The sequence below is a fragment of the Somniosus microcephalus genome, chromosome 13 (assembly GCF_052327205.1).
Source record: "Somniosus microcephalus isolate GS21.2 chromosome 13, FLI_Smic_1.0, whole genome shotgun sequence".
NCBI lineage: Eukaryota > Metazoa > Chordata > Chondrichthyes > Squaliformes > Somniosidae > Somniosus > Somniosus microcephalus.
This window is the reverse complement of record NC_140999.1, coordinates 165,465,352-165,479,056: the sequence shown is the minus strand read 5'-3', so window position 1 is coordinate 165,479,056 and position 13,705 is coordinate 165,465,352. Positions and strand designations below refer to the sequence as shown.

At 45.6% G+C, this 13,705-nt stretch overlaps 1 protein-coding gene across 5 annotated transcripts in view; it reads left to right on the top strand.

Moving 5' to 3' along the window:
* Nucleotides 1–13,419, top strand: part of nol4lb (nucleolar protein 4-like b) — a 344,616-nt gene extending 331,197 nt beyond the window's left edge. For all 5 annotated transcript variants that reach the window (XM_086005529.1, XM_086005527.1, XM_086005530.1 and 2 more), the window contains one exon: nucleotides 7,638–13,419. In XM_086005529.1, coding sequence (XP_085861655.1) covers nucleotides 7,638–7,840 — 203 coding nt within the window. In that variant the 3' untranslated portion in view covers nucleotides 7,841–13,419. The remainder of the gene's footprint in view (nucleotides 1–7,637) is intronic.
* The last annotated feature ends 286 nt before the right edge of the window (nucleotides 13,420–13,705 follow it).

Here is a 13,705-nt window from a genome sequence, read left to right as displayed (position 1 = left end):
CTTCGAGACATTCCTGACTGCCTCCACTGCGGTCGAAACGGATGCGGACAAACTGTCTGTCCTGTTCTCCAAGGTGAACCACCGAGTGTACTCAGTCATCCGGGACGCGACCTCGTACACAGCCGCCCTCCAGCTCCTCAAGACCCAGTACACGCGCCCTGTGAACGAAGTATACGCTAGGCACCTTCTGGGGAGTCGCAAGCAACAACCTGGGGAATCGACTGAGGAATACCTCCAAGCACTGTCCGTGCTTGGCCGGGCCTGTGGGTGTAAGGCGGTAACGCCCACTAAGTACACGGAGGAACTGATCCGGGATGCCTTCGTAGCGGGCCACAGGTCCAACTACACCCGACAGCGACTGCTGGAGCAGAGTGACCTCACCCTCGACAAAGCCTCCGACATCGCACTAACGCTGAACGCAGCCTTCCGGGGCATGGATGCCTACTCCTCTGCACCGTGGACGCCGCGGGGAACGACAACCTGGGACACGGTAGGACAGCCCCATAGCACCGTGCCACCCCAGCCACAGCCCAACAACGGCCCAACTACCGCAGCAGTGTCCCAAAGCCAGACAGCAGTATCCCAAGGCCAGAAATGCTACTTCTGTGGCCAGGCCAAACACCCCAGAGCGCGCTGCCCGGCGAAGAATGCGACCTGCTCGGGCTGCGGGAAAAAGGGACACTACGCCAGCGTCTGCAAGGCCAAAGCCACCCCGAACGCCAGCAGCGCCGCGTGTGAGCCGCCATCTTGGGCCCCCAACAGTGCCGCATGCAGGCCGCCATCTTGGGCCTCCCCAGCCATGTGCGAACCACCGCAGCAGCAGCCATCTTGGACAACTCCAGCCACATGGGAATCATGGACGCCGCCATCTTGGACACCAGCCGGGACGCAGCAGACCGCCAACCCCCCCCCCATCTGATACTCGCAGCGACACACCGACCCCTACGCTGGCCTCTGACGCTGGACCAAACGAGACCGCACCAGCTAGCTCGGTCCAAAATGGACGTTAAGGTAAACGGCCATGCAATAAACTGCCTTTTTGACTCCGGGAGCACAGAGAGCTTCATCCACCCCGACACGGTGCGGCGTTGCTCTCTCCCAGTCCTGCCTGCGCACCAGCGGATTTCTATGGCCTCCGAGTCCCAGTCAGCGGACATTGGCGGCTACTGCGTGGTGACACTAGTAGTAGACGGGACTGTGATCAATAATTTTAAACTCCTGGTCCTGCCCGACCTCTGCGCTGCCGTTCTACTGGGGTTGGATTTCCAGTGCCACCTCAAAAGCGTTACGATGGCGTACGGTGGCCCCCTCCCCCCACTCACAGTCCGCAGCCAGCAGCCTCCAAATTGCCCGCCGCGCACCAGATGCAACCTCTCCACACTCAGTCCCACCCCCCCCCCCCCACTGTTTGCTAACCTCACCCCCGACTGTAAGCCCATCGCCACAAAGAGCAGGCGATACAGTGCCGGGGACAGGGTTTTCATCAAAACCGAAGTGGAACGGCTCCTGAAGGAGGGGATTATTGAGGGCAGCTCCAGCCCCTGGCGAGCCCAGGTTGTGGTCGTTAAGACCGGCGAGAAACAACGCCTGGTCATCGACTACAGCCAAACAATAAACCGCTACACCCTGCTGGACGCCTACCCACTCCCCCGCATAGCTGACATGGTCAACCAGATCGCACAGTACCCGCGTTTTTTCGACCATTGACCTGAAATCAGCATACCACCAGCTCCCCATCAGCCCTGAAGACCGCCAGTATACTGCTTTTGAGGCAAACGGCCGCCTCTATCACTTCCTTAGGGTTCCCTTCGGCGTTACCAATGGGGTCTCCGTCTTCCAAAGGGAGATGGACCGGATGGTCGATCAAAACGAGCTGCAGGCCACTTTCCCTTACCTAGATAATGTGACCATCTGCGGCCATGACTTGCAGGACCATGACGCAAACCTCGAGAAATTCCTCCGCACCGCCCAACTCCTGAACCTGACATATAAGGAGAAGTGCATATTCCGCACAGACCGCCTCGCCATCCTTGGCTGTGTTGTGGAACACGGGGTCATCGGTCCCGGACCGGATGCGTCCCCTTATGGAACTCCCACTGCCCCAAAGCTCTGAAGAGGTGCCTAGGGTTTTTTTCCTACTACGCTCAGTGGGTCCCCTACTATGCAGACAAAGCCCGTCCGCTGATCAAGTCCACCTCTTTTCCCGTGACGGCAGAGGCCCGCTTAGCCTTCCACCGTATCAAGGAAGACATTGCCAAAGCCACCATGCACGCAGTGGACGAATCCATCCCCTTCCAGGTGGGAAGCGATGCGTCCGACTTCGCTCTGGCCGCCACCCTTAATCAGGCGGGGAGACCCGTGGCATTCTTCTCACGAACCCTCCCGGGCCCGGAGACCAGACACTCCGCGGTCGAGAAGGAGGCCCAGGCTATCGTGGAGGCTGTGCGTCATTGGAGGCACTACCTGGCCGGAAAACGATTTACCCTGCTCACTGACCAGCGTTCAGTTGCTTTTATGTTCAACAACAAGCAGAGGGGCAAAATCAAAAATGACAAGATCTTGAGGTGGAGAATCGAACTTTCCACCTACAATTACGAGATCTTGTACCGGCCTGGGAAGCTCAATGAACCCCCAGATGCCCTATCGCGTGGCACCTGCGCCAGCGCGCAGATCGATAGGCTGAGGGCCCTCCACAATGACCTCTGCCACCCGGGGGTCACCAGGTTCTTCCACTTCATCAAGGCCCGCAACCTGCCTTACTCCATCGAGGAGGTCAGGACCATGACCAAGAACTGCCAAGTCTGCGCTGAGTGCAAACCGCACTTTTATAGACCAGACAGAGCCCACCTGATAAAAGCCACTTGCCCTTTCGAACGCCTGAGCGTCGATTTCAAAGGGCCTCTCCCCTCCTCCGACCGCAATGTGTACTTCCTCAACATCATTGACGAGTACTCCCGGTTCCCGTTCGCTATCCCCTGCCCGGACATGACCAGTGCCACGGTCATTAAATCTCTGAACAGCCTCTTCACCCTGTTCGGTTTCCCCAGCTATATCCATAGCGACCGGGGCTCATCGTTTATGAGCGACGAACTCCGCCAGTACCTGCTCGCTAGGGGTATAGCCATAAGCAGGACCACCAGTTACAACCCCCGGGGGAACGGACAGGTGGAAAGAGAGAATGCAACAGTTTGGAAGGCCGCCCTACTAGCCTTAAAGTCTAGGGGCCTTCCGACCTCCCGCTGGCAGGAGGTGCTCCCCGATGCACTCCACTCGATTCGGTCACTGCTCTGCACTGCCACCAATGCCACCCCTCACGAGAAAATGTTTGTCTTCCCAAGGAAGTCCACATCGGGGACATCGTTACCGCCATGGCTGACGTCCCCAGGGCCGGTACTACTGAGAAGACACGTGAGGGCCAATAAAACGGACCCCCTGGTCGAGAGGGTCGACCTCCTCCACGTCAACCCCCAGTACGCTTACATTGCGTACCCGGACGGGCGGGAGGACACAGTCTCCATACGAGACCTCGCACCCTCGGGGACCGCTGTAACCCATACCCATTACCACCCCCCCCCCCACGACCCGATATCCAACCCCAGCAGCCGGCTCGCCTTGGACCGTCACCCACGAGGACTACACTCCAGGGCCCCAGCCTACACGGGACGCGACGCCGGAAGCTCCACCACCCCTGCCGTCGCCACGTCGATCACAGCGGCAGACAAGACCTCCGGAGAGACTCCAATACACGAACTTTTAAATACACTTCACCCCGCCGGACTCATTTTTAAACAAGGGGTGAATGTGGTAAACCACTGTCATACCTGTCTGTGTCTGTATGTGTATTCCACTAGGTACAGGTCTGGACATGCCTCGGCTGACTCCTCCCACTATTCCAGGTATATAAGTGACTACCTCCCAGTCCCTTAGTATTCTGGACGGGTCGACCACTCGAGACAAGACCTTCATTCTTTAGTTAATAAAAGCCTGATTGTTACTCGCTCAACCTCAGTCTTTTGAGTAATTGATGGCGCATCAAGGAATGCCTTGTGTTTGCGGCTTATTAGCTCCTGGATCTCCTGGTCATTCTCATCGAACCAGTCTTGGTGTTTCCTGGTCGAGTGACCGAGCGTCTCTTTACAGGTGCTGATTATGGAGGTCTTGAGTGCAGACCAGGCACTATGGACACTCTGTGCCTCTGCATCACTGGGAGTTGTCAGTGAGGCGCAGGCTGAATAGGGCTTTCTTAGCGGGGTCTTTGAGTGCTCCAGCATTGATTTTCCTGCGGCATTGTTTCTGTTGCCGCTGCTGTTTTGGGGCTACATTGATGGAGATGACAGAGCGGATTAGGCGGTGGTCTGTCCAGCAGTCGTCAGCTCCTGTCATGGCGCAGGTGATGCGGATGTCCTTGCGGTCCCTTGCTCGAACAGTGATGTAGTCCAGCAGATGCCAGTGCTTGGAACGATGGTGCTGCCATGACAGGAGCTATATAGCAATTGGCAACAGAATACAGATGGTTGAGATGTGAAGCTGAGAGGTCCCCTGATGGTTCCGCTGATTTATCTAGTGCATAGTTCAGCCAGACAGACGTTAACGATCCCACGCTTATGCAGAAATCACTGACTCAGGGCTATGCTACAATTGGTATCAGCACCCTGGGTTAGGAGAAGGAAAATCAATCAGGATTCCATTTCTTGATTGCTGTCCAGTGACCCCTGTTGTAAGTATGTGTGGATATTGGGTGAGGACAGGATTACAATTTGCTGTGATGTCCACTGTGGTATTAAAAACCTGCTGACGTCCAATGGCAATGTTCATGTGAAGAACAGACAATTGGGTGAGGTATCAAAGCTGCCTGTGGAACTGTATTACAGCAAGGAGTTAATACCTGGAGGAGGGAAGGGAATTTGTTTTTGCTGCAGTTTGTTCACCCCTCCCACGTTGAACACGGGCTTGGGGAAATAGCTTGCTTGCCATTGTGCTGGAAATCTTTTTTTTTAAGTGCTAGAGGTAATTTTAATCAAGAGATTTATATTACCTGTAGTAGAATTACATTATCTAGTGATCACAATATTTGTGATTTTGCCACCATCATTGACCAACAGGAACTTCTAAATGATTTCAGTTTATGAATCTGCTCTGCTTATCGGAGCACTTGATCTTGTCAGCTTGGAAATTGCTTTTGATGTGCTATATTCATGGATAAACAGTGAGTTGTTAAAGGTTTTGGGGCCTAATGGAGCTTGCTGGTTTACTTCAAATTTTGCTGACATGTGAGCTACATCTTTCATGCAACAATCCTACCAGTGAAAAGGGAGAAGCACTAATCCTCTAAACCAGCTGTGAACTGCACTGGGAATTAGTTAAGTATCTGAAATAACACTGAAAGGCAGATGTTTACTCAGCAACATTGCTGTAGAATTGGGCATTACAGAGTTGAGGAAACACGGTTTTATAGGCCAGACACTGTAAACTCTACTGTAAGGAGTCGGGGAGAGGAGGCACACAATTCTTGTGACTAATGGCCACCTCTTTCCTGCCCGCCCGGAAGCACCTAGTCCACCAGCCCAAAGAGGTCTAGGACCATAACAAGTCCAATAAACCTCCAGTGAAACCCTGCAGCCAGCCAACCAACACACATACTTCTGTCACTAGGGAATCTTTGAGAAGATATAGGTTAGACGTTACCCATCACACAATTTACCACCACAAAGGGGAAGCACTGTGACTAAACAGATGACCATCATTCGCATATCATGCAAATTATTCAGTGATTTTTTTTGTGCACTTGATTTATACATTATTCTGAGAATGTAGTTGTGCAGAATAATGCAGCAGCAGTGAAAACGCTGGGCACTGATGGTAGTAGAGAAAGAGGACAATGGTGCTGAAGGAGTTTTAGGCAAATCCTTTGTTTTGTGGACAGGAGGGCTTTTTTAAAGGGGCAACTCAGGCACCTAGCTAACTATCTTGTATAAGTACCCAGCACAACTGTCTTTGAGAATGCATTAGTGTTACAAAGCTGCATCTTTATTTCACTGGCACATCTCCTGGACTCTGCGTCAGAGCAAAGTTACGAAGCCTACAGCACATGACAATGGTGAGGGGAGAGGGAGGTTGTTCTATCATTCATCCAAACATTTGAAACACTGGTTCAGTATGCTTAATGATGATCCTGGTGGGCCTCATTGTGTCAACAGTCAGGTTCTCTGCATGAGTGGTGCAGTGATATTATGGGTCTCCCTGGAGCCATTGTTCCACACACTTCAAATAAGGCCGACAAAGAAAATTGGGGCCAAATAAATGCATCAAGGGAGCTGCAAGGATCTAACCATTGACCTGGATGATTCTATCCTCGTAGTTGCAGACCAGCTGAACATGAGAGAGTAGAATCACTTGCTGTTCTTGTAGGTCACATCATTATGGGCAGGAGCCAATGCAATTAGTGTAGCCAATCAATTACCCTATAAAGTCATGGAAAGTCAGCTGTACTATGGAACTGTGCAACTCTGCTGAGCGGTAAATGTTAGGAAGGTGTTGGCCTCCTGGACTAATCATCAGTCACCATCCTTGCTGCATCTGTGAGCAGCAAATTGGTTGACACTGCAGGTGTCCCCAGTGCCAGCCTGGAAGGAGCCAGAAGCATAAAAATCAAGGCTGCGCTGATCTTCATGGCTACTGGTATTGCTGTCCAGTATATAGTTGTTGTCTTAAGGCCTTTGTGTAGGAGACATCACGGTTTGGTCACTGCCTCCCTCCTAAACTGTAACCTCCCGAGACCTGGGGTTCCAGATAATACGCCTTTAGTGCCACCTCGCATTTCTGCTAACTCATTCCTTAACCTGCTGATGCTCCGCAGCCACATTCCGTGGTTGGGGAGCACTGAATGCAATTCTTTTTGTGCTGTGTTTAGACAACAGTATTGCTTGGAAACTCCGCTATTTCCTGGTAAATCTTCACTACACACACTGCTTCAGCTCAAACACCAGAATTATACAGATAGTAGGAGCACGTAGCACACGTGTTATGGAAGCTGATAAATATGGTTCTGGCTCCTCTTTCTCCCTCCCCTGCCCCCCCAGGTAAATGACTATTATGCTAGTATTAATTGCCTTCATTAACCTAATACCCACACTGTACTCTTTTAGTACACAGAAGCCTCCTGACATGGCCAGCAATGTAGACGGATTGGGACTGCAGCAATTCCCAATTTTATTGCCATATTTCCCCACTTATCAGTTTAAAGGCTCAATTCCTAGGCTATGGAGTTAACTTATGTCTAAACATCACAAATGCTTATTACTCTTTGGGCTTTTTCGCCAATTTGATGAAGTCTAGCAGCAAGCAACTTCCCTTCCCTCTTCTCTGTGAGGTAGCAGATCTGAAAACTCAATGATTTATAAGCATCTGGTATGTAACCCACATATTACATCTTTGGAGTGTTTTCAAAAGTAAGTATCCAGTTCTGCTGCAAAAACATTACACATACAAATGCACATTTCAGATTTTCACCATTTAAGATTCCCCCTAAGCTTATACTGCCAGTTTCTTATCAAAATCACCTTTGGTCAGTAAAACTACCGAGTATGTTAAAATGTTTAACACGAAAGATAAATGGGTTAATTTCTTAATCCTTTCAGGTCCAACTGATCTCAGCATGAAGGCACTGGCCGCAAACTCGACTTCATCCAACACAAACAACAGCAGGAGTGTACCAGCAGCACAGCTCAGCCCAACAGAAATTAATGCGGTCCGGCAGCTCATCGCTGGCTACAGAGAGTCAGCAGCCTTCCTCCTCCGCTCCGCAGATGAACTGGAAAACCTCATTTTACAACAGAATTGACTCTTGTCAGCACAGTCCTAGTGATAAAACCCCACGTCCTGTAGTTACCCAGTTCACAACTGGCAATTGGGAGGAGATTCCTCTTGTTACATGATGGCCATTAACCCATTGCTGCTATGGAAGTGATAATGCCACCAACCTTTAACCTCAGACCTTCATCAGGACCGAGTGTGTGAGTGCATATGTCTTCAACCCAAGGACCTCATTCACCAGAGTATCTTTGTTTTCTTAGCTGGCAGCACAAACTGAAAGATTTGACATGTGCAAGGACTCAGCTCCTTTCACAGGCAGCTGTAGTTCCTGGCCAGTTGCCATACAAAACCCACATACCATTCAATTCCCAGGTGCAATACCTAGTAACGCTGCTAATAGAAATAACCTAGTCTGGGCTTTCTGGAAGAACAATAGAGCAGAGGAGTTAATCTCTATTGGTTTTGCGTTCATTCTGGTCATCAGTTTGATGTATTATGAGGATAGTAGCATCAATGGTACATGCATTATTCAACTAATTTACAAAAACTGTCTTAGTACTAGCTGTTCTTTGCTCCTTTTGAAATCTGGACATTTATCCACTAAATAGTATCTGCAGTGAGGTCTGCAATACATTATTGCTGCAACTAATGGAGGCAACTGTTGGGGAATCCACACACAATAAAATGTCCTGGTATTAAATCTGATCATGTATCGAATAATACAGGCCCAAAGGTGGGTGTGTAGATTGATTTTAGGGTGAAATTTGTGTACAAGAGATATGAGTGTACATACGAGTCCAAAGGTGGTGAAAGATCACATACATTTATCTATAATTAGTGGAGTGCACTTTTTAAGTATAAGACATGCAGCCCATTTTGTGCTTGCCTGTACATATGGATTGTTATATCAGAGTGAGTAACACAGCTGAGTGCTAGTTTATTAATATTGGACATATAAGCTCTGAAGAATTCTAATGCATGTTCTGATGTCAGAATGTGCCTGATAGAAAATATAGGATTTGTAGCCTGTAATTATAATATTTTATAATATTGTCAGCAGGATAGGCATTCTTTAGAAACACATTCCATAAGACAACAAAACTCCAGTTTTAGTCATAGCTAGTTCCATATCAGCCTCCATGTTATTAGTATAATATTTTTACATAAATAGTGACTGTAGTGTAAATGCAGAGTCAGGACTCAGTTTGACTCCAAAGAGAACCAGAGTGAGACTGCCTGGAGGGGAGAGTTCCACCCCACCGGTTTGACACCACTTGGAGTGGAAATCCATTCAGTATCAAAGCAAGTGTAAAAGGTGCCCTGGCGTGCCTTGGACATATTGGGCACCTTTTAAAGTGTTCAGATAGTGTAAGACACCGACGCTCACACTCTCTAAACATTTAAAATTTAACTGCTGGGAGAGGAGCTCTATGCACTGTCGTAAGCATACACTTGCAGCGCTCTCTCTTGGGCAAGAGAAAAAGTTCCAGCAAGTCAATGTAAATGGGGTATTGCCTGGCTTGAACTGATGATATAAAGGCAGCCTGAGGGGTATAATTTGCAGCCAGTTAAGCACTTATCCATTATTGTAGGTAAACCCCAAATCCCAGTTGCAGTCCGTCATCTCATGAAGTTACATCAGATATCTTTCGCTTTATTCACTGTCAAATGCTTGATCTCAAATCCTGCAAGATTAAGTTTTTGTCTTTTCAGCAAATGAAAGTGCATCATGAAACCTTTCAGAACTCAGGTAACAATTTATACCAACGTAAAATTTTTACTATTTTTTTAAAAAGTGAATACTGTGAAACAGGAAATGGTTTGTCATTTTATACTTTTCTCTAATTCTGCTTTTTAATAGTTACCATTAGCAACTTTAAAATAATTATTGTAGGTCTTATATTGTAAAGAAATAAACACTGTGTTTAGAAAGTTTCAAATTAAATTTAGGTCTCAAAAGGTTAAACTTTCTTCACTGGCACTGGCTGTATAAATATTTGAACAAGATGGCTCCAAGAAGCCATTAACCTATATTTAGGTTTGTTTCACTGCAGTGATATTGTTTGGGGTTCTTTCAGGCTAATAAAACCCATGGATTACCACAAAGTCTTGTTCTCTACATTCAAGGGTGAACTCATTAACTTTGCAGAAATAGCTACCCGAGATAAAAGTATTTTGCTTATGCTAGCAGTTAACCCTTTATAGAGTAGAATAGGGCAGCCCCACACAAAATACAGACACCCTGAGCATGATGTGTGAAAGTTGGTAGATCTGCTTCCAAATGCCACATGCATTAATATGTTGTTAGCTTTCCAAAGAACTCTATTAAAACCTGCTTACTGTGGGAAGCCCACAGTTTTGCTCTGAGGACCCAGAAAAGGATGCATCTTTTAAAAAGGATCAAACTCCTACAACTTTTAATCATACCTAACGAGTGAAGAATATGTGTGCCCTAGGTTGCTGCCTGCATCTAAAGTTTACCCTACCTTTGGAACAAACCTCACTTTGTCGAACAATTGCTTCAGGACTGATGTTACCCAGATCTCATTAAATATGCTGGTTACTAACCTTAAACCATTCCTGTAAAAAGGCTGTCTATGAGCTACCTCTACCTCAGTTTTCCCTTCATTATTGGTACATGTTAAATATCAACTGTAGAGTAAAATCAATCATACGCACAGGTCTGCATCACCTTGAATTGGAACTTAATACCAATCCTTATACAGTGACTGATCCAAAAAACAATTAGCTTGAGATATTACTTGCTCACTCTCCCCCATCCCAACCCGTTGATAACTTCCTTCTTTCACTTCACTCTTAGAACACATCTGGAGAGTGAATAGATTATACACTGGAATTTAGCTACAATTTGAATAAGAGGGCATTGAAAGCTTGCAGTGAAATGTTGTCTTTTTTTAAGAATGGATATTTCCCATTGAACAAGCCTCAATAATGATTTGAGATTTAATTGTACAGGGGAAACCTTTTAAAATCCGTGTTAATTTTGAAATGTAATGCTTATTCACTCGATAACAATTTTTTTCAGGAACTAAATGATTATTACACCAATAAATGATGCACACTAGATTTTGCTGATATTACTGGCTGAGGTGCTACTGCACACCTCCATTACTGTGTGATAAATATAGTTACACAGCTTTTTTTTCAGCTCCAACCATCCAATATCTTGTAAATGAAGACCAAAACAGTAGAGCAATATTTATTTGAATATAGAACTAGCTAGTAAACAAATGTGAACCTTAAACAGAAACATTCCTCAACCAGACCATCATCCATTTTGGACCAAAGAAGGAGAGATCCAAGTATTTTTTAAATGGTGAAAAGATAGGAACAGTGGAGGTCCAAAGAGATTTAGGGGTCCATGTACACAGATCACTAGAAAATAGTAGTCAGATACAAAAAAAATCAAAAAGACTAATGGAATTTTAGCCTTTATAACTGGAGGGCTAGAATATAATGGGGAGGAAGTTATGCTACGGCTAGACTAAGCCCTGGTTAGACCATATCTGGAGTACTGTGTACAGTTCTGGGCATCGCACCTTAGAAAGGATATATTGGCTTTGGAAGGAGTGCAGCGCAGATTCACCAGAACATTGCAAGGGCTTCAAGGGTTAAATTATGAGGAGAGATTACATAAACTTGGTTTGTATTCCCTGGAATATAGAAGGCTAAGGGGTGATTTGATTGAGATTCTTAGGAGTTTGAAAGGAATTAATAGGGTAGATAAAGAGAAACATTTCTGCTGGTGAGGAAGACTTGGACATGGGGACATAACCTTAAAATCAGAGCCAAGCCATGCAGGAGAGAAGTTAGGTAACACTTCACACCAAAGGGTGGTAGAAATGTGGAACTCTCGCCCACAAAAAGCAGTAGATGCTAGCTCAATTAATGATTTTAAATCCGAGATCGATAGATTTTTGCTAGCTAAGGGTATTAAGGGATATGGAGCCAAGGTGGGTAAATGGAGTTAGGATCAGCCATGATCTCATTGAATGGAGCAACAGGCTCAAGGGGCTGAATGGCCAACTCCTGTTCTTATGTTGCTATCTTGGTGCCATACTGAGACCTGTTTAGCAAACACATCCTGTGTTGAAGACTTTAAATCAAAATTTCTTCACAACTATATCAGCTGTTGGGCTAATTAGCATTCACCCATGTTCACTAGTATCTGGTAGATTTTAATGTTTGTTTCAATGTCATTAAATTTATAAATGTTTATATATGAATAAAAACACTCCTTTATCCATACTGAAAATGCTACTATCCTCATAACAGCCCAATTGTACAGACCAATGGCATGAATGGATTTTGAAACGGTGGTTATTTCCACCACTGTGATAGCTATGTTGAAAGGCGATGGAAGCTTAATATAACCTCATTCATATACTTTCGGGACCTCTTTCAGGCCGAAAAGCAGGTGTCTGTTCTCTGCCCTCTGTTTTATGCTAATTGTCCTTGTGAGTGATTTGTATATGACACAGAGTTAATTTTCTTCGTAGTGGAGTGGGGGGGGGGGGGGGGGGTAAATATTTTTTATGTACAGGATGTTGCAAAGTTTTGTTCTGTGTGGGTTGTTGTCCTTAGCAGTTCCGGAAAAGAGAGAAAAAAAAAAATAGGCAAAAGACAATCTTAGCCCCCTTTGATGCTGTGAGTTACTTTTTCTTAAGTGCAGCTATTGAGTAAAACTGGGGGACCACTAAGTATTTTTCAGCCATAACTTAAAGTCACTGAAATGTTGTTGCACAATGATAATGAGTAGTTCTGAGGACTGTATGTAATTATACAGTCATCATGGAGTGCTGATTTTTTTTTAAATTCTAGTTGTTAGGCTGTTTACTTTGTTGATCTACTGTACTATTGCACCCTTACGCAGAAAATGCTGACCACACGGAAGACATTTTCTGAATGGAAACCATTCCAAGTGACACTGAACAATGCTAACTGTACTGCTGCAGAAATATTTCCTGTAGGATTCAGAGGGTTAATAACCATTAACTGGCTAGAATTTGATGTGTTGTACAGTTGCAGTCAGCAAATTAACTGGATGTTGTTAGTAAACAACAAAATAGCGGTGCTTTCGATTTATTTTGACTGGGAAGAGGAGAATCCGGTTCCTTAACTGTTTGTACTAATACCAATGTGAACTTTGTATTTCCTTCTGATTTTTGACTCAGTGAAAGTGTGGCTGTTTACATGTACAGATTTTGCGATTTTCTTGTGTTCTCCAATACCCTGTATTAATGCTGTAGAAAAAAAAACAAAATAACCCAAATTCTTTTAATATTTATTGCATATACACAGTGAATATGTTTTTCAATACATGTGGCTAATATTTTGATTCTTCGTGTTGATATACGTAAAGCAACTGAGTTCTTTGTATTTTCTGTTTGCTAAATGAATAGCATGGGCAGTTCTACTTACATATCACTTTAATTATGAACCAATGATCTTGCTGGAGCTGTCAGTATGATGTCAAACTAGCAAAATGCACTGGTTTCATTATACTCTGTGGAATATTCTTTGAACTATATACATATATAAGATGGAGTACTAATAAAACCAATATGCTGTGTATCAGACAGGATACTTAGATGCTAATATTATTTATTATTATTCTATTGCTGACTGTTGCGCTCACTAACGTGAACAATTGTAGCTGAGAAATGGGATGCCTTTCCTCTTAGTGCCAACTTCAAATCTACTTTTATTTTTGTAACAGGCTACCAATAACTTCAAGTAGTGCAACAATATAGGAATGGTAGCATAATGGTTATGTTACTGGATTAGTGATCCAGAGTATACGAGTTCAAATCCCATCACGGCAGCTGGGGAATTTAAATTCAATTAAATAAATCTGGAATAAAAAGCTAGT